General features: G+C 48.8%; 1 protein-coding gene across 1 annotated transcript in view; it reads right to left on the bottom strand.

The window, feature by feature from the left end:
- The window catches only part of LOC106602081 (voltage-dependent calcium channel gamma-3 subunit), a 68,703-nt gene extending 42,716 nt beyond the window's left edge, over window positions 1–25,987 (bottom strand). The window contains 1 exon segment of the mRNA XM_045690337.1: window positions 25,366–25,987. Within this exon segment, the coding sequence (XP_045546293.1) occupies window positions 25,366–25,582 (217 nt within the window). The 5' untranslated portion in view covers window positions 25,583–25,987.
- Window positions 25,988–26,684: the final 697 nt, after the last annotated feature.

Genomic DNA, 26,684 nt, shown 5'->3' with positions numbered 1-26,684 from the left:
TACTCTGGACCAGGCCCTAATCCCCGGGACTCTGGACGTTCTGCTTACTCTGGACCCTAATCCCCGGGACTCTGGACGTTCTGCTTACTCTGGACCCTAATCCCCGGGACTCTGGACGTTCTGCTTACTCTGGACCCTAATCCCCGGGACTCTGGACGTTCTGTTTACTCTGGACCAGGCCCTAATCCCCGGGACTCTGGACGTTCTGCTTACTCTGGACCAGGCCCTAATCCTCGGGACTCTGGACGTTCTGCTTACTCTGGACCAGGCCCTAATCCCCGGGACTCTGAACGTTCTGCTTACTCTGGACCAGGCCCTAATCCCCGGGACTCTGGACGTTCTGCTTACTCTGGACCAGGCCCTAATCCCCGGGACTCTGGACGTTCTGCTTCCTCTAGACCAGGCCCTAATCCCCGGGACTCTGGACGTTCTGTTTACTCTAGACCCTAATCCCCGGGACTCTGGACGTTCTGCTTACTCTAGACCAGGCCCTAATCCCCGGGACTCTGAACGTTCTGCTTACTCTGGACCAGGCCCTAATCCTCGGGACTCTGAACGTTCTGCTTACTCTGGACCAGGCCCTAATCCCCGGGACTCTGAACGTTCTGCTTACTCTAGACCAGGCCCTAATCCCCGGGACTCTGAACGTTCTGCTTACTCTGGACCAGGCCCTAATCCCCGGGACTCTGGACGTTCTGCTTACTCTAGACCAGGCCCTAATCCCCGGGACTCTGAACGTTCTGCTTACTCTAGACCAGACCCTAATCCCCGGGACTCTGGACGTTCTGCTTACTCTGGACCAGGCCCTAATCCCCGGGACTCTGGACGTTCTGCTTACTCTGGACCAGACCCTAATCCCCGGGACTCTGGACGTTCTGTTTACTCTAGACCAGGCCCTAATCCCCGGGACTCTGGACGTTCTGTTTACTCTGGACCAGGCCCTAATCCCCGGGACTCTGGACGTTCTGCTTACTCTGGACCAGACCCTAATCCCCGGGACTCTGGACGTTCTGTTTACTCTGGACCAGGCCCTAATCCCCGGGACTCTGGACGTTCTGCTTACTCTGGACCCTAATCCCCGGGACTCTGGACGTTCTGCTTACTCTGGACCCTAATCCCCGGGACTCTGAACGTTCTGCTTACTCTGGACCCTAATCCCCGGGACTCTGGACGTTCTGCTTACTCTGGACCCTAATCCCCGGAACTCTGGACGTTCTGCTTACTCTGGACCCTAATCCCCGGGACTCTGGACGTTCTGTTTACTCTAGACCAGGCCCTAATCCCCGGGACTCTGGACGTTCTGCTTACTCTGGACCAGGCCCTAATCCCCGGGACTCTGGACGTTCTGCTTACTCTGGACCAGGCCCTAATCCTCGGGACTCTGAACGTTCTGCTTACTCTAGACCAGACCCTAATCCCCGGGACTCTGAACGTTCTGCTTACTCTAGACCAGGCCCTAATCCCCGGGACTCTGAACGTTCTGTTTACTCTAGACCAGGCCCTAATCCCTGGGACTCTGAACGTTCTGCTTACTCTAGACCAGACCCTAATCCCCGGGACTCTGAACGTTCTGCTTACTCTAGACCAGGCCCTAATCCCTGGGACTCTGAACGTTCTGCTTACTCTAGACCAGGCCCTAATCCCCGGGACTCTGGACGTTCTGCTTCCTCTAGACCAGGCCCTAATCCCCGGGACTCTGGACGTTCTTCTTACTCTGGACCAGGCCCTAATCCCCGGGACTCTGGACGTTCTGCTTACTCTAGACCAGGCCCTAATCCCCGGGACTCTGAACGTTCTGCTTACTCTGGACCAGGCCCTAATCCTCGGGACTCTGAACGTTCTGCTTACTCTGGACCAGGCCCTAATCCCCGGGACTCTGAACGTTCTGCTTACTCTAGACCAGGCCCTAATCCCCGGGACTCTGAACGTTCTGCTTACTCTGGACCAGGCCCTAATCCCCGGGACTCTGGACGTTCTGCTTACTCTAGACCAGGCCCTAATCCCCGGGACTCTGAACGTTCTGTTTACTCTAGACCAGACCCTAATCCCCGGGACTCTGGACGTTCTGCTTACTCTGGACCAGGCCCTAATCCCCGGGACTCTGGACGTTCTGCTTACTCTGGACCCTAATCCCCGGGACTCTGGACGTTCTGCTTACTCTGGACCCTAATCCCCGGGACTCTGAACGTTCTGCTTACTCTGGACCCTAATCCCCGGGACTCTGGACGTTCTGCTTACTCTGGACCCTAATCCCCGGGACTCTGGACGTTCTGCTTACTCTGGACCCTAATCCCCGGGACTCTGGACGTTCTGTTTACTCTAGACCAGGCCCTAATCCCCGGGACTCTGGACGTTCTGCTTACTCTGGACCAGGCCCTAATCCCCGGGACTCTGGACGTTCTGCTTACTCTGGACCAGGCCCTAATCCTCGGGACTCTGGACGTTCTGCTTACTCTGGACCAGGCCCTAATCCCCGGGACTCTGAACGTTCTGCTTACTCTGGACCAGGCCCTAATCCCCGGGACTCTGGACGTTCTGCTTACTCTGGACCAGGCCCTAATCCCCGGGACTCTGGACGTTCTGCTTCCTCTAGACCAGGCCCTAATCCCCGGGACTCTGGACGTTCTGTTTACTCTAGACCCTAATCCCCGGGACTCTGGACGTTCTGCTTACTCTGGACCAGGCCCTAATCCCCGGGACTCTGGACGTTCTGCTTACTCTGGACCAGGCCCTAATCCTCGGGACTCTGAACGTTCTGCTTACTCTGGACCAGGCCCTAATCCCCAGTACTCTGGACGTTCTGTTTACTCTAGACCCTAATCCCCGGGACTCTGGACGTTCTGCTTACTCTGGACCAGGCCCTAATCCCCGGGACTCGAAAAGAGGAAGCGGCGGCGAAAGAGAGGCAGTTGAGGCGGCATCCTGACGAGATTCTGACGGCGAGAAAATAGACCCCCATTGCCCGCTGTTCTATTGGTGAACATGGGGCTCCAGAGTGGGGCATGCGGTCTAAGGCACTGCATCTCAGTGCTGGAAGCGTCACTACAGACACCCTGGTTCGATTCCAGGCTGTGTCGCAGCGGTCTAAGGCACTGCATCTCAGTGCTGGAAGCGTCACTACAGACCCTGGTTCGATTCCAGGCTGTATCGCAGCGGTTCTAAGGCACTGCATCTCAGTGCTAAGAGGCGTCACTACAGACACCCTGGTTCGATTCCAGGCTGTATTGCAGCGGTCTAAGGCACTGTATCTCAGTGCTGGAGGCGTCACTACAGACACCCTGGTTCGATTCCAGGCTGTATCGCAGCGGTCTAAGGCACTGTATCTCAGTGCTGGAGGCGTCACTACAGACACCCTGGTTCGATTCCAGGCTGTATCGCAGCGGTCTAAGGCACTGTATGTCAGTGCTAAGAGGCATCACTACAGACCCTGGTTCAATTCCAGGCTGTATCGCAGCGGTCTAAGGCACTGTATCTCAGTGCTAAGATGCATCACTACAGACCCTGGTTCAATTCCAGGCTGTATCGCAGCGGTTCTAAGGCACCGCATCTCAGTGCTAAGAGGCATCACGACAGAATCCGTTTGACCTCATTTTTACCAGCATTTCATCCTATGCAACTACAGGCGACGAAACCCTCGATCCCCTTCACTTCACACACAGAGTCGCTCAACACGGAAGTGGTCAGATGAAGCGGATGCTAAACTACAGGACTGTTTTGCGCCTGATGCTATGACAGGCTAGTGGGTTATAATACAGCTAGCTAGCATCTGATGCTATGACAGGCTAGTGGGTTATAATACAGCTAGCTAGCATCTGATGCTATGACAGGCTAGTGGGTTATAATACAGCTAGCTAGCATCTGATGCTATGACAGGCTAGTGGGTTATAATACAGCTAGCTAGCATCTGATGCTATGACAGGCTAGTGGGTTATAATACAGCTAGCTAGCATCTGATGCTATGACAGGCTAGTGGGTTATAATACAGCTAGCTAGCATCTGATGCAATGACAGGCTAGTGGGTTACTATACAGCTAGCTAGTGTAACCGACGTGAAATGGCTAGTTGGTTAGCGGTGGTGCGCGCTAATAGTGTTTCAATCGGGTGACGTCACTCGCTCTGAGACCTTGAAGTAGTCGTTCCCCCTTTGCTCTGCAAGGGCCGTGGCTTTTGTGGCACGATGGGTAACGATGCTTCGAGGGGTGACTGTTGTTGATGTGTGCAGAGGGTCCCTGGTTCTAAGCCCAGGTTGGGCCGAGGAGAGGGACGGAAGCTATATACTGTTACAATAGCACAACTGAATAATTTCCTGGATTCATCCGGTAACATTGAGGAGTAAACCGCGTCAGTCACTGGCTTCATTAATAAGTGCCACAGTGACCGTACGTACATACCTCAACCAGAAGCCATGGGTTACAGGCAACATCCGCACTGAGTTTATTATTAAGTGTAGATTTTCCGCTTTCAAGGAGGACACTAATCCGGACGCTCATAAGAAATCCCGCTGCGACTTTCCCGCGACGAGCCGTCAAACTGACAAAGCATCAAATTACATGACTAAGATCGAATCCAGCTCCTAGATGGATATGGCAGGGCGAAACTATCGCGGATTACCAAGGGGGTAACCCAGCCGCGAGCGGCCCAACGACACGAGCCTACCAGACTTGGGATGGACATTTTTTAACCTTTTTTTTATTGACTGTCGGAGTACTGTAGTACTACCCTGAATAAAAAGAAGAAGCTATTTTTAGAACACAAGACCTGCCACTGCAAAACTAATATGTGTTTATCTATGTCCAAACCGGGTACAACAATGTCTAATTTATCATAACCATAACGCATAACGAATTCTAGTTGCACAATTGCCCCATTGCCCCCCACCTGGTTCCTCTCTACTCAGTACAGCCAGAAGAGGACTGGCCACCCCTCATAGCCTGGTTCCTCTCTAGGTTTCTTCCTAGGTTCTGGCCTTTCTAGGGGAGTTTTTCCTAGCCACCGTGTTTCTACACCTGCATTGCTTGCTTGTTTGGGGGGTTTTAGGCTGGGTTTCTGTAACAGCACTTTGAGACATCAGCTGATGTAAGAAGAGCTATATAAATACATTTGATTTGATTTGATTTTATATATATTCAGTCAATAGAAAGAAAAAAAAAAGTGCCATTTTAAGATTCATTTATTGAAGCTGTAATTATCAACTGGTGAAAAATTGCGTAACACAAGCTTTTAAATTTAAATGTAAAAATCCCTGATCTCAGCAGTGTGGCCCTCGCTTGTAGAAGCCAATGGCATATTGGCTTGTTTTGTTATAATTCAGCAGACAAGACTCTCTTATATCCCCAAGCCTCCCCCGTATCGCAGTCAAGACACACCTATTTTTATATAGTGGAAAAAACACTATGTAATCTAACAAGAAAGAAATAGAACAGAATAGTGTGAAGTGATGGATTTCTCCACATCTGGGAAAAGGTATTCTCCACATCTGGGAAAGGTATTCTCACATCTGGGAAAAGGTATTCTCACATCTGGGAAAGGTATTCCCACATCTGGGAAAGGTATTCTCACATCTGGGAAAGGTATTCCCACATCTGGGAAAGGTATTCTCACATCTGGGAAAAGGTATTCTCACATCTGGGAAAGGTATTCCCACATCTGGGAAAGGTATTCCCCACATCTGGGAAAAGGTATTCTCACATCTGGAAAAGGTATTCCCATATCTGGGAAAGGTATTCCCCACATCTGGGAAAAGGTATTCTCACACCTGGAAAAGGTATTCCCACATCTGGGAAAAGGTATTCCCACATCTGGGAAAGGTATTCCCACATCTGGGAAAAGGTATTCTCACACCTGGAAAAGGTATTCCCACATCTGGGAAAAGGTATTCTCACACCTGGAAAAGGTATTCCCACACCTGGGAAAAGGAATTCCCACACCTGGGAAAAGGTATTCCCACATCTGGGAAAATGTATTCCCACATCTGGGAAAAGGTATTCCCACATCTGGGAAAAGGTATTCTCAGAAGAAGAAGGAATCATTTTGAGAAAAAAAAAACGAGGCTTAATTTTGTCGAGTTGAAAAGTAAACATTTTCACTGGTTACAAAACGTTACATTTTTTGTTTATTCTTCCTGTTCTTTGGAACGTTCGATATGGACTGACAACACTGTATGGGGTTAAATTAGCGGCAGGACATCTCTTTGATGAGTAGGACATACCCTACATTGCTCATCTCATATGTATATAGTGTACTCTATACCATCTACTGCATCTTGCCATCTTGATGTAATTAAATGTATCACTAGCCACTTTAAAACTAGCCACTTTATATAATGTTTACATACACTACATTACTCATCTCATATGTAAATACTGTACTCTATACCATCTACTGCATCTTGCCTATGCCGTTCGGCCATCACTCATCCATATATTTATATGTACATATTCTTATTCATTCCTTTACCCTTGTGTGTATAAGGTAGTTGTTGTGAAATTGTTAGGTTATATTACTGTTTAGATATTACTGCACGGTCGGAACTAGAACCACAAGCATTTCACTACACTCACATTAACACCTGCTAAACATGTGACTGTGACCGATTAGATTTGATTTGACTAGGCTTTATGATTCTGATGAAAATACGCTCTTTGTCTTTATCAAACAAATGTTTTTTGCATATTTTCAGTGTGGAATCTGTCTATGTTTAAAGGGGGTGGCAGGGTAGCCTAGTGGTTAGAGTGGAGGGACGGCAGGTAGCCTAGTGGTTAGAGTGGGGGGGCGGCAGGTAGCCTAGTGGTTAGAGGGGGAGGCAGGTAGCCTAGTGGTTAGAGTGGAGGGACGGCAGGTAGCCTAGTGGTTAGAGTGGAGGGACGGCAGGTAGCCTAGTGGTTAGAGTGGAGGGACGGCAGGTAGCCTAGTGGTTAGAGTGGAGGGGCGGCAGGTAGCCTAGTGGTTAGAGTGGAGGGGAGGCAGGTAGCCTAGTGGTTAGAGTGGAGGGACGGCAGGTAGCCTAGTGGTTAGAGTGGAGGGGAGGCAGGTAGCCTAGTGGTTAGAGTGGAGGGGCGGCAGGGTAGCCTAGTGGTTAGAGTGGAGGGGCGGCAGGTAGCCTAGTGGTTAGAGTGGAAAGGTTGCTAGATCGAATCCCCGAGCTGACAAGGTAAAAATCTGTCGTTCTGCCCCTGAACAAGGCAGTTAACCCACTGTTCCCTGGTAGACCGTCATTGTAAATACGAATTTGTTCTTAACTGACTTGCCTAGTTAAATAAAGGTAAAATATATATTTTTAGAATATAACCTATTCTAAATGGCACCAGTAGTTTGCAAAGTAGGGCCGTCACTAGTTACCACAGCCACAAAGTCATGAACCCCCACCTATTTCTACAATTTCTCTCCTTAAAATCTGATTTTAAACCTTAACTATAACCTTAACCCCACTATTAACCTTATGCCTAACCTTATCCCTAACCTTAACCACACTATTAACCTTATCCCTAACCTTAGCCACACTATTAACCTTATCCCTAACCTTAACCACACTATTAACCTTATCCCTAACCTTAACCACACTATTAACCTTATCCCTAACCTTAACCCTAACCTTAACCACACTATTAACCTTATGCCTAACCTTAACCACACTATTAACCTTATCCCTAACCTTAACCACACTATTAACCTTATGCCTAACCTTAAATCAAGTACATTTTTGTTTACATACATTTTCTTTAACGATATAACCAATTTTGACTTTGTGGCTGTGGTAACTAAGTGACAACCGCCAAGTAACCTAAAACAGAAATCAAACGGGACTCAATTATTTAATAAAAAAATAAAAAAACTCTACAGCTGTCGGGAAGACATATTTTCTCTTCTCCAATCAACTAGTCCCATTTTGAATTTGTGATAAAACTGTCGTCATTTGACAAGGAATGTAGCCTGTGTATCCCATCAGTTAGATGCGTTTTTAATAGGTATTTATTGATGTAGACGGAACTGGAGCCTGTGTGCAGACTCAGCACGCGAGTGTAGAAGGAAGAGGTCAGAACGCAATGGACTGAGTGAGACAAGGAGAGGAAAGGGAATTTATAGGGAGGGAGAAGAACTGTTTGATGCTTGTACAAATGGAACGCTAGAGTCAAAGCAAATTAACGTTGACTCGAATATAAACTGGTTACCAACGTAATGAAAGAAGTAAAACAAAAACATTTTTTAAAATATTTGGCTAAGAATTGTTTTGTGATAACTTCTGACATTCAAGTTTGAAGGGAATGATATAACTTCCTGTTTGGTGTTCCTCAAGGTTCCGTTTTAGGACCACTATTGTTTTCATTATATATTTTACCGGTTGGGGATGTCGTTCGGGAAACATAATGTAAACTTTCACTGCTATGCGGACGACAAACAGCTGTACATTTCGATGAAACATGGTGAAGCCCCCCCCCCCGCCCCAAAAAAGAATTGCCCTCGCTGGAAGCATGTGTTTTCAGACATAAGGAAGTGGATGGCGGCAAAATGTTTTCCTTTTACTTTTAAACTCTGAGAAAACAGAGATGTAACGCCCTGGCCATAGAGAGGGTTTTTTTGTTCTCTATTTTTGGTTTGGCCAGGGTGTGACATGGGTGGGCGTTCTAGGTTTCTTTTTCTATGTTGGTGGTTTTCTTTGTTTTGGCCGTGTATGGCTCTCAATCAGGAACAGGTGTAGATCGTTGTTGCTGATTGGGAGTCATACATAGGCAGCCTGTTTTTCCTTTGGGGTTGCTGGGTGATTCATTTCTGTTTAGTGTTTTGCACCTGACAGGACCGTTTGGCTGTCGGTTTCTTGTTTTTGTGTCTAACGTGTTCTTTCTTGAATAAATTAATTTAAGATGAACACATCCTCCGCTGCACCTTGGTCTCATTCTGACGAAAGCCGTTACAGGAGATTCTAGTTCTGGGTCCCAAGAAACAAAGAGATCTGCTGTTGAATCTGACAATTCGTCTTGAATGGTTTTGTACAGTCGTCTCTAAAATAAAACTGTGAGAAGGGACCTCAGCGTTACTCTGGACAATAATCTCTCTTTTGTACTAGAGAACGGCAGAACCATGGAACTAGAGAACAGGAACTAGAGAACAGAGAACACAGGAACTAGAGAACACCATGGAACTAGAGAACAGCAGAACCATGGAACTAGAGAACAGCAGAACCATGGAACTAGAGAACAGGAACTAGAGAACAAGAACTAGAGAACAGAGAACACAGGAACTAGAGAACACCATGGAACTAGAGAACAGCAGAACCATGGAACTAGAGAACAGGAACTAGAGAACAGCAGAACACAGGAACTAGAGAACACCATGGAACTAGAGAACAGCAGAACCATGGAACTAGAGAACAGGAACTAGAGAACAGGAACTAGAGAACAGAGAACACAGGAACTAGAGAACACCATGGAACTAGAGAACAGCAGAACCATGGAACTAGAGAACAGCAGAACCATGGAACTAGAGAACAGCAGAACCATGGAACTAGAGAACAGCAGAACCATGGAACTAGAGAACAGCAGAACCATGGAACTAGAGAACAGCAGATATCAAGACTAATTCAAGGACAGCTTTTTAATTTTTTATAATTTTTTAATCTTCCTAATATTGAAAAAAAAAATGATGCAGAAAAACTAATCCATGCTTTTCTCACTTCTAGATTAGACTACTGCAATGCTTTACTCTCCGGCTATCTGGAAAAAAACACTAAATAAACTTCAGTTAGTGCTAAACATGGCTGCTAGAATCACTATCTTGACGTACATACCTACACGTACGCTACGGTCACAAGACGCCGGCCTCCTTACTGTCCCTAGAATTTCGAAGCAAACAGCTGGAGGCAGGGCTTTCTCCTATAGAGCTCCATTTTTATGGAATGGTCTGCCTATCCATGTGAGAGACGCAGACTCGCTCTCTCGACCTTTAAAGTCTTTATTGAAGACTTATCTCTTCAGTGGGTCCTACGATTGAGTGTAGTCTGAGCCCAGGAGTGTGAAGGTGAACGGAAAGGCTGGAGCGACGAACCGCCCTGGATGTCTCCGCCTGGACGGTTCCCCTCTCTCCACTGGGATTCTCAGCCTCTATTACAAGGCACTGGCTTACTACTGCTCTGCTCTATTACGGGGCACTGGCTTACTACTGCTCTCCTCTATTACAAGGCACTGGCTTACTACTGCTCTCCTCTATTACAAGGCACTGGCTTACTACTGCTCTCCTCTAGTACGGGGCACTGGCTTACTACTGCTCTCCTCTATTACGGGGCACTGGCTTACTACTGCTCTCCTCTATTACGAGGCACTGGCTTACTACTGCTCTCCTCTATTACGAGGCAATGGCTTACTACTGCTCTCCTCTATTACGAGGCACTGGCTTACTACTGCTCTCCTCTATTACGGGGCACTGGCTTACTACTGCTCTCCTCTATTACAAGGCACTGGCTTACTACTGCTCTCCTCTATTACGGGGCACTGGCTTACTACTGCTCTCCTCTATTACAAGGCACTGGCTTACTACTGCTCTCCTCTATCACAAGGCACTGGCTTACTACTGCTCTCCTCTATTACAGGGCACTGGCTTACTACTGCTCTCCTCTATTACGGGGCACTGGCTTACTACTGCTCTCCTCTATTACAAGGCACTGGCTTACTACTGCTCTCCTCTATTACGAGGCACTGGCTTACTACTGCTCTCCTCTATTATGGGTCACTGGCTTACTACTGCTCTCCTCTATTACGGGGCACTGGCTTACTACTGCTCTCCTCTATTACAAGGCACTGGCTTACTACTGCTCTCCTCTATTACAAGGCACTGGCTTACTACTGCTCTCCTCTATTACGAGGCACTGGCTTACTACTGCTCTCCTCTATTATGGGGCACTGGCTTACTACTGCTCTCCTCTATTACAAGGCACTGGCTTACGACTGCTCTCCTCTATTACGAGGCACTGGCTTACTACTGCTCTCCTCTATTACGAGGCACTGGCTTACTACTGCTCTCCTCTATTACAAGGCACTGGCTTACTACCGCTCTCCTCTATTACAAGGCACTGGCTTACTACTGCTCTCCTCTATTACAAGGCACTGGCTTACTACTGCTCTCCTCTATTACAAGGCACTGGCTTACTACTGCTCTCCTCTATTACGAGGCACTGGCTTACTACTGCTCTCCTCTATTATGGGGCACTGGCTTACTACTGCTCTCCTCTATTACGAGGCACTGGCTTACTACTGCTCTCCTCTATTATGGGGCACTGGCTTACTACTGCTCTCCTCTATTACGAGGCACTGGCTTACTACTGCTCTCCTCTATTACGGGGCACTGGCTTACTACTGCTCTCCTCTATTACGGGGCACTGGCTTACTACTGCTCTCCTCTATTACAAGGCACTGGCTTACTACTGCTCTCCTCTATTACAAGGCACTGGCTTACTACTGCTCTCCTCTATTACGAGGCACTGGTTTACTACTGCTCTCCTCTATTACAAGGCACTGGCTTACTACTGCTCTCCTCTATTACGAGGCACTGGCTTACTACTGCTCTCCTCTATTATGGGGCACTGGCTTACTACTGCTCTCCTCTATTACGAGGCACTGGCTTACTACTGCTCTCCTCTATTACGGGGCACTGGCTTACTACTGCTCTCCTCTATTACAAGGCACTGGCTTACTACTGCTCTCCTCTATTACGGGGCACTGGCTTACTACTGCTCTCCTCTATTACAAGGCACTGGCTTACTACTGCTCTCCTCTATTACGAGGCACTGGCTTACTACAGCTCTCCTCTATTACAAGGCACTGGCTTACTACTGCTCTCCTCTATTACGAGGCACTGGCTTACTACTGCTCTCCTCTATTACGGGGCACTGGCTTACTACTGCTCTCCTCTATTACAAGGCACTGGCTTACTACTGCTCTCCTCTATTACGAGGCACTGGTTTACTACTGCTCTCCTCTATTACAAGGCACTGGCTTACTACTGCTCTCCTCTATTACAAGGCACTGGCTTACTACTGCTCTCCTATATTATGGGGCACTGGCTTACTACTGCTCTCCTCTATTACAAGGCACTGGCTTACGACTGCTCTCCTCTATTACGAGGCACTGGCTTACTACTGCTCTCCTCTATTACGAGGCACTGGCTTACTACTGCTCTCCTCTATTACAAGGCACTGGCTTACTACCGCTCTCCTCTATTACAAGGCACTGGCTTACTACTGCTCTCCTCTATTACGAGGCACTGGCTTACTACTGCTCTCCTCTATTACAAGGCACTGGCTTACTACTGCTCTCCTCTATTACGAGGCACTGGCTTACTACTGCTCTCCTCTATTATGGGGCACTGGCTTACTACTGCTCTCCTCTATTACGAGGCACTGGCTTACTACTGCTCTCCTCTATTATGGGGCACTGGCTTACTACTGCTCTCCTCTATTACGAGGCACTGGCTTACTACTGCTCTCCTCTATTACGGGGCACTGGCTTACTACTGCTCTCCTCTATTACGGGGCACTGGCTTACTACTGCTCTCCTCTATTACAAGGCACTGGCTTACTACTGCTCTCCTCTATTACAAGGCACTGGCTTAATACTGCTCTCCTCTATTACGAGGCACTGGTTTACTACTGCTCTCCTCTATTACAAGGCACTGGCTTACTACTGCTCTCCTCTATTACGATGCACTGGCTTACTACTGCTCTCCTCTATTATGGGGCACTGGCTTACTACTGCTCTCCTCTATTACAAGGCACTGGCTTACGACTGCTCTCCTCTATTACGAGGCACTGGCTTACTACTGCTCTCCTCTATTACGAGGCACTGGCTTACTACTGCTCTCCTCTATTACAAGGCACTGGCTTACTACTGCTCTCCTCTATTAAAAGGAAATGGCTTACTACTGCTCTCCTCTATTACGAGGCACTGGCTTACTACTGCTCTCCTCTATTACAAGGCACTGGCGTACTACTGCTCTCCTCTATTACGAGGCACTGGCTTACTACTGCTCTCCTCTATTATGGGGCACTGGCTTACTACTGCTCTCCTCTATTACGAGGCACTGGCTTACTACTGCTCTCCTCTATTATGGGGCACTGGCTTACTACTGCTCTCCTCTATTACAAGGCACTGGCTTACTACTGCTCTCCTCTATTACGGGGCACTGGCTTACTACTGCTCTCCTCTATTACGGGCACTGGCTTACTACTGCTCTCCTCTATTACCAGGCACTGGCTTACTACTGCTCTCCTCTATTACAAGGCACTGGCTTACTACTGCTCTCCTCTATTACAAGGCACTGGCTTACTACTGCTCTCCTCTATTACGAGGCACTGGCTTACTACTGCTCTCCTCTATTACAAGGCACTGGCTTACTACTGCTCTCCTCTATTACAAGGCACTGGCTTACTACTGCTCTCCTCTATTACGGGGCACTGGCTTACTACTGCTCTCCTCTATTACAAGGCACTGGCTTACTACTGCTCTCCTCTATTACGAGGCACTGGTTTACTACTGCTCTCCTCTAATACAAGGCACTGGCTTACTACTGCTCTCCTCTATTACAAGGCACTGGCTTACTACTGCTCTCCTCTATTATGGGGCACTGGCTTACTACTGCTCTCCTCTATTACAAGGCACTGGCTTACTACTGCTCTCCTCTATTACGAGGCACTGGCTTACTACTGCTCTCCTCTATTACAAGGCACTGGCTTACTACTGCTCTCCTCTATTACAAGGCACTGGCTTACTACTGCTCTCCTCTATTACGAGGCACTGGCTTACTACTGCTCTCCTCTATTACAAGGCACTGGCTTACTACTGCTCTCCTCTATTACGAGGCACTGGCTTACTACTGCTCTCCTCTATTATGGGGCACTGGCTTACTACTGCTCTCCCTCTATTACGAGGCACTGGCTTACTACTGCTCTCCTCTATTATGGGGCACTGGCTTACTGCTGCTCTCCTCTATTACAAGGCACTGGCTTACTACTGCTCTCCTCTATTACGGGGCACTGGCTTACTACTGCTCTCCTCTATTACGGGGCACTGGCTTACTACTGCTCTCCTCTATTACCAGGCACTGGCTTACTACTGCTCTCCTCTATTACAAGGCACTGGCTTACTACTGCTCTCCTCTATTACGAGGCACTGGCTTACTACTGCTCTCCTCTATTATGGGGCACTGGCTTACTGCTGCTCTCCTCTATTACCAGGCACTGGCTTACTACTGCTCTCGTCTATTACAAGGCACTGGCTTACTACTGCTCTCCTCTATTACAAGGCACTGGCTTACTACTGCTCTCCTCTATTACGGGGTCACTGGCTTACTACTGCTCTCCTCTATTACAAGGCACTGGCTTACTACTGCTCTCCTCCATCACAAGGCACTGGCTTACTACTGCTCTCCTCTATTACAGGGCACTGGCTTACTACTGCTCTCCTCTATTACGGGGCACTGGCTTACTACTGCTCTCCTCTATTACAAGGCACTGGCTTACTACTGCTCTCCTCTATTACGAGGCACTGGCTTACTACTGCTCTCCTCTATTACGGGGCACTAGCTTACTACTGCTCTCCTCTATTACAAGGCACTGGCTTACTACTGCTCTCCTCTATTACGAGGCACTGGCTTACTACTGCTCTCCTCTATTACGAGGCACTGGCTTACTACTGCTCTCCTCTATTACGAGGCACTGGCTTACTACTGCTCTCCTCTATTACGAGGCACTGGCTTACTACTGCTCTCCTCTATTACGAGGCACTGGCTTACTACTGCTCTCCTCTATTACAAGGCACTGGCTTACTACTGCTCTCCTCTATTACGAGGCACTGGCTTACTACTGCTCTCCTCTATTATGGGGCACTGGCTTACTACTGCTCTCCTCTATTACGGGGCACTGGCTTACTACTGCTCTCCTCTAGTACGGGGCACTGGCTTACTACTGCTCTCCTCTATTATGCGGCACTGGCTTACTACTGCTCTCCACTATTACGAGGCACTGGCTTACTACTGCTCTCCTCTATTACGGGGCACTGGCTTACTACTGCTCTCCTCTATTACGGGGCACTGGCTTACTACTGCTCTCCTCTATTACGGGGCACTGGCTTACTACTGCTCTCCTCTATTACAAGGCACTGGCTTACTACTGCTCTCCTCTATTACAAGGCACTGGCTTACTACTGCTCTCCTCTATTACGAGGCACTGGCTTACTACTGCTCTCCTCTATTACAAGGCACTGGCTTACTACTGCTCTCCTCTATTACGAGGCACTGGCTTACTACTGCTCTCCTCTATTACGAGGCACTGGTTACTACTGCTCTCCTCTATTACGAGGCACTGGCTTACTACTGCTCTCCTCTATTACGGGGCACTGGCTTACTACTGCTCTCCTCTATTACAAGGCACTGGCTTACTACTGCTCTCCTCTATTACGGGGCACTGGCTTACTACTGCTCTCCTCTATTACGAGGCACTGGCTTACTACTGCTCTCCTCTATTACAAGGCACTGGCTTACTACTGCTCTCCTCTATTACAAGGCACTGGCTTACTACTGCTCTCCTCTATTACGGGGCACTGGCTTACTACTGCTCTCCTCTATTACAAGGCACTGGCTTACTACTGCTCTCCTTTATTACGAGGCACTGGCTTACTACTGCTCTCCTCTATTACAAGGCACTGGCTTACTACTGCTCTCCTCTATTACAAGGCACTGGCTTACTACTGCTCTCCTCTATTACGGGGCACTGGCTTACTACTGCTCTCCTCTATTACGAGGCACTGGCTTACTACAGCTCTCCTCTATTACAAGGCACTGGCTTACTACTGCTCTCCTCTATTACAAGGCACTGGCTTACTACTGCTCTCCTCTATTACAAGGCACTGGCTTACTACTGCTCTCCTCTATTACGGGGCACTGGCTTACTACTGCTCTCCTCTATTACAAGGCACTGGCTTACTACTGCTCTCCTCTATTACAAGGCACTGGCTTACTACTGCTCTCCTCTATTACGAGGCACTTGCTTACTACTGCTCTCCTCTATTACAAGGCACTGGCTTACTACTGCTCTCCTCTATTACGAGGCACTGGCTTACTACTGCTCTCCTCTATTACGAGGCACTGGCTTACTACTGCTCTCCTCTATTACAAGGCACTGGCTTACTACTGCTCTCCTCTATTACGAGGCACTGGCTTACTACTGCTCTCCTCTATTATGGGGCACTGGCTTACTACTGCTCTCCTCTATTATGAGGCACTGGCTTACTACTGCTCTCCTCTATTATGGGGCACTGGCTTACTACTGCTCTCCTCTATTACAAGGCACTGGCTTACTACTGCTCTCCTCTATTACGGGGCACTGGCTTACTACTGCTCTCCTCTATTACAAGGCACTGGCTTACTACTGCTCTCCTCTATTACAAGGCACTGGCTTACTACTGCTCTCCTCTATTACAAGGCACTGGCTTACTACTGCTCTCCTCTATTACGGGGCACTGGCTTACTACTGCTCTCCTCTATTACAAGGCACTGGCTTACTACTGCTCTCCTCTATTACGAGGCACTGGCTTACTACTGCTCTCCTCTATTACGGGGCACTGGCTTACTACTGCTCTCCTCTATTACAAGGCACTGGCTTACTACTGCTCTCCTCTATTACAAGGCACTGGCTTACTACTGCTCTCCTCTATTACGGGGCACTGGCTTACTACTGCTCTCCTCTATTACAAGGCACTGGCTTACTACTGCTCTCCTCTATTACAAGGCACTGGCTTACTACTGCTCTCCTCTATTACGAGGCACTGGCTTACTACTGCTCTCCTCTATTACAAGGCACTGGCTTACTACTGCTCTCCTCTATTACGAGGCACTGGCTTACTACTGCTCTCCTCTATTACGGGGCACTGGCTTACTACTGCTCTCCTCTATTACGGGGCACTGGCTTACTACTGCTCTCCTCTAGTACGGGGCACTGGCTTACTACTGCTCTCCTCTATTATGCGGCACTGGCTTACTACTGCTCTCCTCTATTACGAGGCACTGGCTTACTACTGCTCTCCTCTATTACGGGGCACTGGCTTACTACTGCTCTCCTCTATTACGAGGCACTGGCTTACTACTGCTCTCCTCTATTACGGGGCACTGGCTTACTACTGCTCTCCTCTATTACAAGGCACTGGCTTACTACTGCTCTCCTCTATTACAAGGCACTGGCTTACTACTGCTCTCCTCTATTACGAGGCACTGGCTTACTACTGCTCTCCTCTATTACAAGGCACTGGCTTACTACTGCTCTCCTCTATTACGAGGCACTGGCTTACTACTGCTCTCCTCTATTATGGGGCACTGGCTTACTACTGCTCTCCTCTATTACGAGGCACTGGTTTACTACTGCTCTCCTCTATTACAAGGCACTGGCTTACTACTGCTCTCCTCTATTACGATGCACTGGCTTACTACTGCTCTCCTCTATTATGGGGCACTGGCTTACTACTGCTCTCCTCTATTACAAGGCACTGGCTTACGACTGCTCTCCTCTATTACGAGGCACTGGCTTACTACTGCTCTCCTCTATTACGAGGCACTGGCTTACTACTGCTCTCCTCTATTACAAGGCACTGGCTTACTACTGCTCTCCTCTATTAAAAGGAAATGGCTTACTACTGCTCTCCTCTATTACGAGGCACTGGCTTACTACTGCTCTCCTCTATTACAAGGCACTGGCGTACTACTGCTCTCCTCTATTACGAGGCACTGGCTTACTACTGCTCTCCTCTATTATGGGGCACTGGCTTACTACTGCTCTCCTCTATTACGAGGCACTGGCTTACTACTGCTCTCCTCTATTATGGGGCACTGGCTTACTACTGCTCTCCTCTATTACAAGGCACTGGCTTACTACTGCTCTCCTCTATTACGGGGCACTGGCTTACTACTGCTCTCCTCTATTACGGGGCACTGGCTTACTACTGCTCTCCTCTATTACCAGGCACTGGCTTACTACTGCTCTCCTCTATTACAAGGCACTGGCTTACTACTGCTCTCCTCTATTACAAGGCACTGGCTTACTACTGCTCTCCTCTATTACGAGGCACTGGCTTACTACTGCTCTCCTCTATTACAAGGCACTGGCTTACTACTGCTCTCCTCTATTACAAGGCACTGGCTTACTACTGCTCTCCTCTATTACGGGGCACTGGCTTACTACTGCTCTCCTCTATTACAAGGCACTGGCTTACTACTGCTCTCCTCTATTACGAGGCACTGGTTTACTACTGCTCTCCTCTAATACAAGGCACTGGCTTACTACTGCTCTCCTCTATTACAAGGCACTGGCTTACTACTGCTCTCCTCTATTATGGGGCACTGGCTTACTACTGCGCTCCTCTATTACAAGGCACTGGCTTACGACTGCTCTCCTCTATTACGAGGCACTGGCTTACTACTGCTCTCCTCTATTACGAGGCACTGGCTTACTACTGCTCTCCTCTATTACAAGGCACTGGCTTACTACTGCTCTCCTCTATTACAAGGCACTGGCTTACTACTGCTCTCCTCTATTACGAGGCACTGGCTTACTACTGCTCTCCTCTATTACAAGGCACTGGCTTACTACTGCTCTCCTCTATTACGAGGCACTGGCTTACTACTGCTCTCCTCTATTATGGGGCACTGGCTTACTGCTGCTCTCCTCTATTACGAGGCACTGGCTTACTACTGCTCTCCTCTATTATGGGGCACTGGCTTACTGCTGCTCTCCTCTATTACAAGGCACTGGCTTACTACTGCTCTCCTCTATTACGGGGCACTGGCTTACTACTGCTCTCCTCTATTACGGGGCACTGGCTTACTACTGCTCTCCTCTATTACCAGGCACTGGCTTACTACTGCTCTCCTCTATTACAAGGCACTGGCTTACTACTGCTCTCCTCTATTACGAGGCACTGGCTTACTACTGCTCTCCTCTATTATGGGGCACTGGCTTACTGCTGCTCTCCTCTATTACCAGGCACTGGCTTACTACTGCTCTCGTCTATTACAAGGCACTGGCTTACTACTGCTCTCCTCTATTACAAGGCACTGGCTTACTACTGCTCTCCTCTATTACGGGGTCACTGGCTTACTACTGCTCTCCTCTATTACAAGGCACTGGCTTACTACTGCTCTCCTCTATCACAAGGCACTGGCTTACTACTGCTCTCCTCTATTACAGGGCACTGGCTTACTACTGCTCTCCTCTATTACGGGGCACTGGCTTACTACTGCTCTCCTCTATTACAAGGCACTGGCTTACTACTGCTCTCCTCTATTACGAGGCACTGGCTTACTACTGCTCTCCTCTATTATGGGGCACTAGCTTACTACTGCTCTCCTCTATTACAAGGCACTGGCTTACTACTGCTCTCCTCTATTACGAGGCACTGGCTTACTACTGCTCTCCTCTATTACGAGGCACTGGCTTACTACTGCTCTCCTCTATTACGAGGCACTGGCTTACTACTGCTCTCCTCTATTACGAGGCACTGGCTTACTACTGCTCTCCTCTATTACGAGGCACTGGCTTACTACTGCTCTCCTCTATTACAAGGCACTGGCTTACTACTGCTCTCCTCTATTACGAGGCACTGGCTTACTACTGCTCTCCTCTATTATGGGGCACTGGCTTACTACTGCTCTCCTCTATTACGGGGCACTGGCTTACTACTGCTCTCCTCTAGTACGGGGCACTGGCTTACTACTGCTCTCCTCTATTATGCGGCACTGGCTTACTACTGCTCTCCACTATTACGAGGCACTGGCTTACTACTGCTCTCCTCTATTACGGGGCACTGGCTTACTACTGCTCTCCTCTATTACGGGGCACTGGCTTACTACTGCTCTCCTCTATTACGGGGCACTGGCTTACTACTGCTCTCCTCTATTACAAGGCACTGGCTTACTACTGCTCTCCTCTATTACAAGGCACTGGCTTACTACTGCTCTCCTCTATTACGAGGCACTGGCTTACTACTGCTCTCCTCTATTACAAGGCACTGGCTTACTACTGCTCTCCTCTATTACGAGGCACTGGCTTACTACTGCTCTCCTCTATTACGAGGCACTGGTTACTACTGCTCTCCTCTATTACGAGGCACTGGCTTACTACTGCTCTCCTCTATTATGGGGCACTGGCTTACTACTGCTCTCCTCTATTACAAGGCACTGGCTTACTACTGCTCTCCTCTATTACGGGGCACTGGCTTACTACTGCTCTCCTCTATTACAAGGCACTGGCTTACTACTGCTCTCCTCTATTACAAGGCACTGGCTTACTACTGCTCTCCTCTATTACAAGGCACTGGCTTACTACTGCTCTCCTCTATTTCGGGGCACTGGCTTACTACTGCTCTCCTCTATTACAAGGCACTGGCTTACTACTGCTCTCCTCTATTACGAGGCACTGGCTTACTACTGCTCTCCTCTATTACAAGGCACTGGCTTACTACTGCTCTCCTCTATTACGAGGCACTGGCTTACTACTGCTCTCCTCTATTACGGGGCACTGGCTTACTACTGCTCTCCTCTATTACGAGGCACTGGCTTACTACTGCTCTCCTCTATTACAAGGCACTGGCTTACTACTGCTCTCCTCTATTACAAGGCACTGGCTTACTACTGCTCTCCTCTATTACAAGGCACTGGCTTACTACTGCTCTCCTCTATTACGGGGCACTGGCTTACTACTGCTCTCCTCTATTACAAGGCACTGGCTTACTACTGCTCTCCTCTATTACAAGGCACTGGCTTACTACTGCTCTCCTCTATTACGAGGCACTGGCTTACTACTGCTCTCCTCTATTACAAGGCACTGGCTTACTACTGCTCTCCTCTATTACGAGGCACTGGCTTACTACTGCTCTCCTCTATTACGAGGCACTGGCTTACTACTGCTCTCCTCTATTACAAGGCACTGGCTTACTACTGCTCTCCTCTATTACGAGGCACTGGCTTACTACTGCTCTCCTCTATTACGGGGCACTGGCTTACTACTGCTCTCCTCTATTACGAGGCACTGGCTTACTACTGCTCTCCTCTATTACGGGGCACTGGCTTACTACTGCTCTCCTCTATTACAAGGCACTGGCTTACTACTGCTCTCCTCTATTACGGGGCACTGGCTTACTACTGCTCTCCTCTATTACAAGGCACTGGCTTACTACTGCTCTCCTCTATTACAAGGCACTGGCTTACTACTGCTCTCCTCTATTACAAGGCACTGGCTTACTACTGCTCTCCTCTATTATGGGGCACTGGCTTACTACTGCTCTCCTCTATTACAAGGCACTGGCTTACTACTGCTCTCCTCTATTACGAGGCACTGGCTTACTACTGCTCTCCTCTATTACGGGGCACTGGCTTACTACTGCTCTCCTCTATTACAAGGCACTGGCTTACTACTGCTCTCCTCTATTACAAGGCACTGGCTTACTACTGCTCTCCTCTATTACGGGGCACTGGCTTACTACTGCTCTCCTCTATTACAAGGCACTGGCTTACTACTGCTCTCCTCTATTACAAGGCACTGGCTTACTACTGCTCTCCTCTATTACGAGGCACTGGCTTACTACTGCTCTCCTCTATTACAAGGCACTGGCTTACTACTGCTCTCCTCTATTACGAGGCACTGGCTTACTACTGCTCTCCTCTATTATGGGGCACTGGCTTACTACTGCTCTCCTCTATTACGGGGCACTGGCTTACTACTGCTCTCCTCTAGTACGGGGCACTGGCTTACTACTGCTCTCCTCTATTATGCGGCACTGGCTTACTACTGCTCTCCTCTATTACGAGGCACTGGCTTACTACTGCTCTCCTCTATTACGGGGCACTGGCTTACTACTGCTCTCCTCTATTACGGGGCACTGGCTTACTACTGCTCTCCTCTATTACGGGGCACTGGCTTACTACTGCTCTCCTCTATTACAAGGCACTGGCTTACTACTGCTCTCCTCTATTACAAGGCACTGGCTTACTACTGCTCTCCTCTATTACGAGGCACTGGCTTACTACTGCTCTCCTCTATTACAAGGCACTGGCTTACTACTGCTCTCCTCTATTACGAGGCACTGGCTTACTACTGCTCTCCTCTATTATGGGGCACTGGCTTACTACTGCTCTCCTCTATTACGAGGCACTGGCTTACTACTGCTCTCCTCTATTATGGGGCACTGGCTTACTACTGCTCTCCTCTATTACGAGGCACTGGCTTACTACTGCTCTCCTCTATTACGGGGCACTGGCTTACTACTGCTCTCCTCTATTACAAGGCACTGGCTTACTACTGCTCTCCTCTATTACAAGGCACTGGCTTACTACTGCTCTCCTCTATTACAAGGCACTGGCTTACTACTGCTCTCCTCTATTATGGGGCACTGGCTTACTACTGCTCTCCTCTATTACAAGGCACTGGCTTACTACTGCTCTCCTCTATTACGAGGCACTGGCTTACTACTGCTCTCCTCTATTACAAGGCACTGGCTTACTACTGCTCTCCTCTATTACAAGGCACTGGCTTACTACTGCTCTCCTCTATTACGGGGCACTGGCTTACTACTGCTCTCCTCTATTACGAGGCACTGGCTTACTACTGCTCTCCTCTATTACAAGGCACTGGCTTACTACTGCTCTCCTCTATTACAAGGCACTGGCTTACTACTGCTCTCCTCTATTACGGAGCACTGGCTTACTACTGCTCTCCTCTATTACAAGGCACTGGCTTACTACTGCTCTCCTCTATTACAAGGCACTGGCTTACTACTGCTCTCCTCTATTACGGGGCACTGGCTTACTACTGCTCTCCTCTATTACAAGGCACTGGCTTACTACTGCTCTCCTCTATTACGGGGCACTGGCTTACTACTGCTCTCCTCTATTACAAGGCACTGGCTTACTACTGCTCTCCTCTATTACAAGGCACTGGCTTACTACTGCTCTCCTCTATTACGAGGCACTGGCTTACTACTGCTCTTCCACGCCGTCCCTAGGAGGGGTGCGTCACGTCGTGCCAGTCTTTTTTTCAACATACTCAACTTGAGTGGGGTTGAGTCACTGACGTGATCTTCCTGTCCGGTTTTGCCCCCCCCCCTCGGGCTCGTGTGGTAAAGGAGATCCTCGATACTCGGCCATGTCTCAGGGGCTGTGCTGGTGGTCTGTTGATATCCCTCTAGTGGTGTGGGGGCTGTTGATATCCCTCTAGTGGTGTGGGGGCTGTTGATATCCCTCTAGTGGTGTGGGGGCTGCAGAACCATGGAACTAGAGAACAGCAGAACCATGGAACTAGAGAACAGCAGAACCATGGAACTAGAGAACAGCAGAACCATGGAACTAGAGAACAGCAGAACCATGGAACTAGAGAACAGCAGAACCATGGAACTAGAGAACAGCAGAACCATGGTACTAGAGAACACCAGAACCATGGTACTAGAGAACAGCAAAACCGTGGAACTAGAGAACAGCAGAACCATGGTACTAGAGAACACCAGAACCGTCGAACAAGAGAGTAGCAGTACAGCGGAACAAGAGAGTAGCAGTACAGTGGAACTAGAGAATACTAGAACCATGGAACAGCAGAACCGTGGAACTAGAGAACAGCAGAACCATGGAACTAGAGAACAGCAGAACCATGGAACTAGAGAACAGCAGAACCATGGAACTAGAGAACAGCAGAACCATGGAAGTAGAGAACAGCAGAACCATGGAACTAGAGAACAGCAAAACCATGGAACTAGAGAACAGCAGAACCATGGAACTAGAGATTAGCAGAACGATGGAACTAGAGAACAGCAGAACCATGGAACTAGAGATTAGCAGAACCATGGTACTAGAGAACAGCAGAACTGTGGAACTAGAGAACAGCAGAACCATGGAATTAGAGAACAGCAGAACCATGGAACTAGAGAACAGCAGAACCATGGAACTAGAGAACAGCAGAACCGTGGAGACACTGTCTCCCCCATACAGGGTCCTGTCCTGCTAGTCTAGATCTATAGCTAATAGACAGAGATACAGAATAGATTAGTAGAATACAACAAGGTTTAATTTCTAAATGTTGTTGGACATCAGCAGTTTTTCTCTTGTCACGTCAGTCACTGATAATGTGTCGGCTAATAATTTGTTAGATTGGTAAATTAGTCGAGCCAGCAATCTAAACTTCTAGTAATCATGGCTGAATACCAACTGGGAATGCAGGGCATCTGCCCAGGGGCCCTGACCTCCAGGTACCCTGACCTCCAGGGGGCCTGTCCTCCAGGGGGCCTGACCTCCAGGGGGCCTGTCCTCCAGGGGGCCTGTCCTCCAGGGGGCCCTTACCTCCAGGGGGCCTGACTTCCAGGGGGCCCCCATTGATTTTGTTACACTCTCACTCAGATATCATTAACATGGCAAAATGTGTAGAATTGCAGATAATTAGCTTTAAAACTGCCAAAGATTACTCTCCACCCCATGGTAAAATGTGTAGAATTGAAGAAAAAAAACATGATTTAAAACTGAAACATATTCTATATGCCCCAGTTACCCGAACCATGCAGCCCCCCCCCCCCCAGTTACCCACGTATGCCCCCTTACCTCCTCTCCTCGCCCATGTGATGATTAGCAGAATGGTAGCAGGCCATCTACACTCATTGAGAGCAGCTCATGTGGTTGGTAGAGTGCAGTAAAAAAGTTTATTTTAATTTTTTTTAAATGTTCTCTCCCTCAAGGTCCCTCTAGGGGCTTGGGCCCCTGGGCTTCAGCCCCTGTAAGCCCCTGCATTAATCAGGCCCTGCCACTCCCCTCTCTCTCTTACCTTCCAGAGAGCAGGTTGACCACTGACCACCTTCCTTCCCTCTCTCTATCTCTCTCTCTCCCTCTCTCTCTCTCTCTCTCTCTCTGTCCCTCTCTCTCTCTCTCTCTGTCCCTCCCCTCCCCTCTCTCTCTCGCTCTCTCTCCCTCCCCCTCTCTCTCTCTCTCTCTCCCTCCCCTCCCCTCTCTCTCTGTCTCTCTCTCTCTCTCTCCTCCCCTCCCCTCCCGTCTCTCTCTCTCTCTCTGCCCCTCTCTCTCTCTCTCTCTCCCTCCCCTCTCTCTCTCTCTCTCACTCTGTCCCTCTCTCTCGCTCTCTCTCTCCCTCCCCTCCCCTCTCTCTCTCTCTTACCTTCCAGAGAGAGCAGGTTCGCCACAGACCACACTCCCTCCCCTCTCTCTCTCTCTCTCTCTCTCTCTCTCTCTCTCTCTCTCTCTCTCTCTCTCTCTCTCTCTCTCTCTCTCTTACCTTCCAGACAGCAGGTTGGCTACAGACCACCCTCCCGCCCCCCCTACCCTCTCTCTCTCTCTCTCTCTCTCTCTTACCTTCCAGACAGCAGGTTCGCCACAGACCAGAGTGAGTCATCACCTCTTCGTTCTTCCGGCTCGTATCGTTGTCATTGGTGCTTTTGCTTTTGCACGTCCCTCGCGAGTACAGCCAGTAGTCGGTACCGACCGCTATCGTCATGAGGCTGAAGGCGGCGAAAGCCCCTACGGTGGTCACCAGCATCTGGACGCCCCGGTCACACATCAACATCTTCATTGACGGTTTTTAGAATATCTCACGTCACGGAGACTTGCTTTACTTATACTGAGAAACAACCCGATGTAATTTACATTTAAAGAGAAAGGGAAAGGAAGAGCGAGGTAGAGAGAGAGAGAGAGCAGAGGAGAGCAGAGGAGAGGAGAGGAGAGGAGAGGAGAGGAGAGGCAGAGGAGAGCAGAGGAGAGCAGAGGAGAGGAGAGGAGAGGAGAGAGACTAGGCTAGGGGCTTCACTGATCAAACCGGTTTAACGACCACTGGTTCAAGACTCCACCACAGACTAGACTGGCGGCAGCGGTGACGCCACATCATCTTCTTCTTCTTCGTGGAATCTCCTGTTGAAATCCAGGGTTGGGTTGTCTACGTCCCTTTTTTTGCTACCCGATTCTTCCGCCTCTCCCTCTTTCCCTCCCCCCCCACCACCACCACCACCACCACCCCCGGTTCAATCTCCCAGCTCAACTTCTTCAACCAGCCTCTTCACACCTATCGTCCGTTAAAACGTCCACAGCGGCGGAATGACTCCATCTTCCTCCGACTAATAACAACAACAATAACAAAAACACAACAACACCATTGAGATGTATTAATTTTGTTGTTGAAATTAAGCGCATTATACTATTTTAATTGTATATTTTGGATTACACTATATAATAATCTATCTGTCACATACATACACGCAATGTATAAGATCTAAACAACTCACCGATACAATCCTTAATTAACGGCTGTGGATTGAAACGCTGTCCTCCTCCGATAAAGATTTCATTCACGTTAGCCAGGCAGACAGACAGACAGACAGACAGCCAGACAGTCAGTCAGACAGGAAGACGGTTCAGTTCCACTCGTCTCTTAGGTATTCCGGTAACGTCCTCCTTCCTCCTCCTCCTCCTGAATGAACGAGCGTCTTTTCTATCTCCCGTTTATGAGAGAAAAAGGCAAGTACACATCCGAACCGTTAGCCTTGTTGTTGACACGGTGACATGTTTTCTTGGATATCCACTCCAGTCCAGAGCGAAATACACACTCCACATACACACACTCACACACACTCACACACACTCATACAGACACATAACCAGCTACACACAAACGCACGAAG

This window comes from Salmo salar, chromosome ssa11, assembly GCF_905237065.1.
Source record: "Salmo salar chromosome ssa11, Ssal_v3.1, whole genome shotgun sequence".
NCBI lineage: Eukaryota > Metazoa > Chordata > Actinopteri > Salmoniformes > Salmonidae > Salmo > Salmo salar.
The sequence above is the reverse complement of the archived record's forward strand: the minus strand, read 5'-3'. Positions and strand labels throughout refer to the sequence as shown.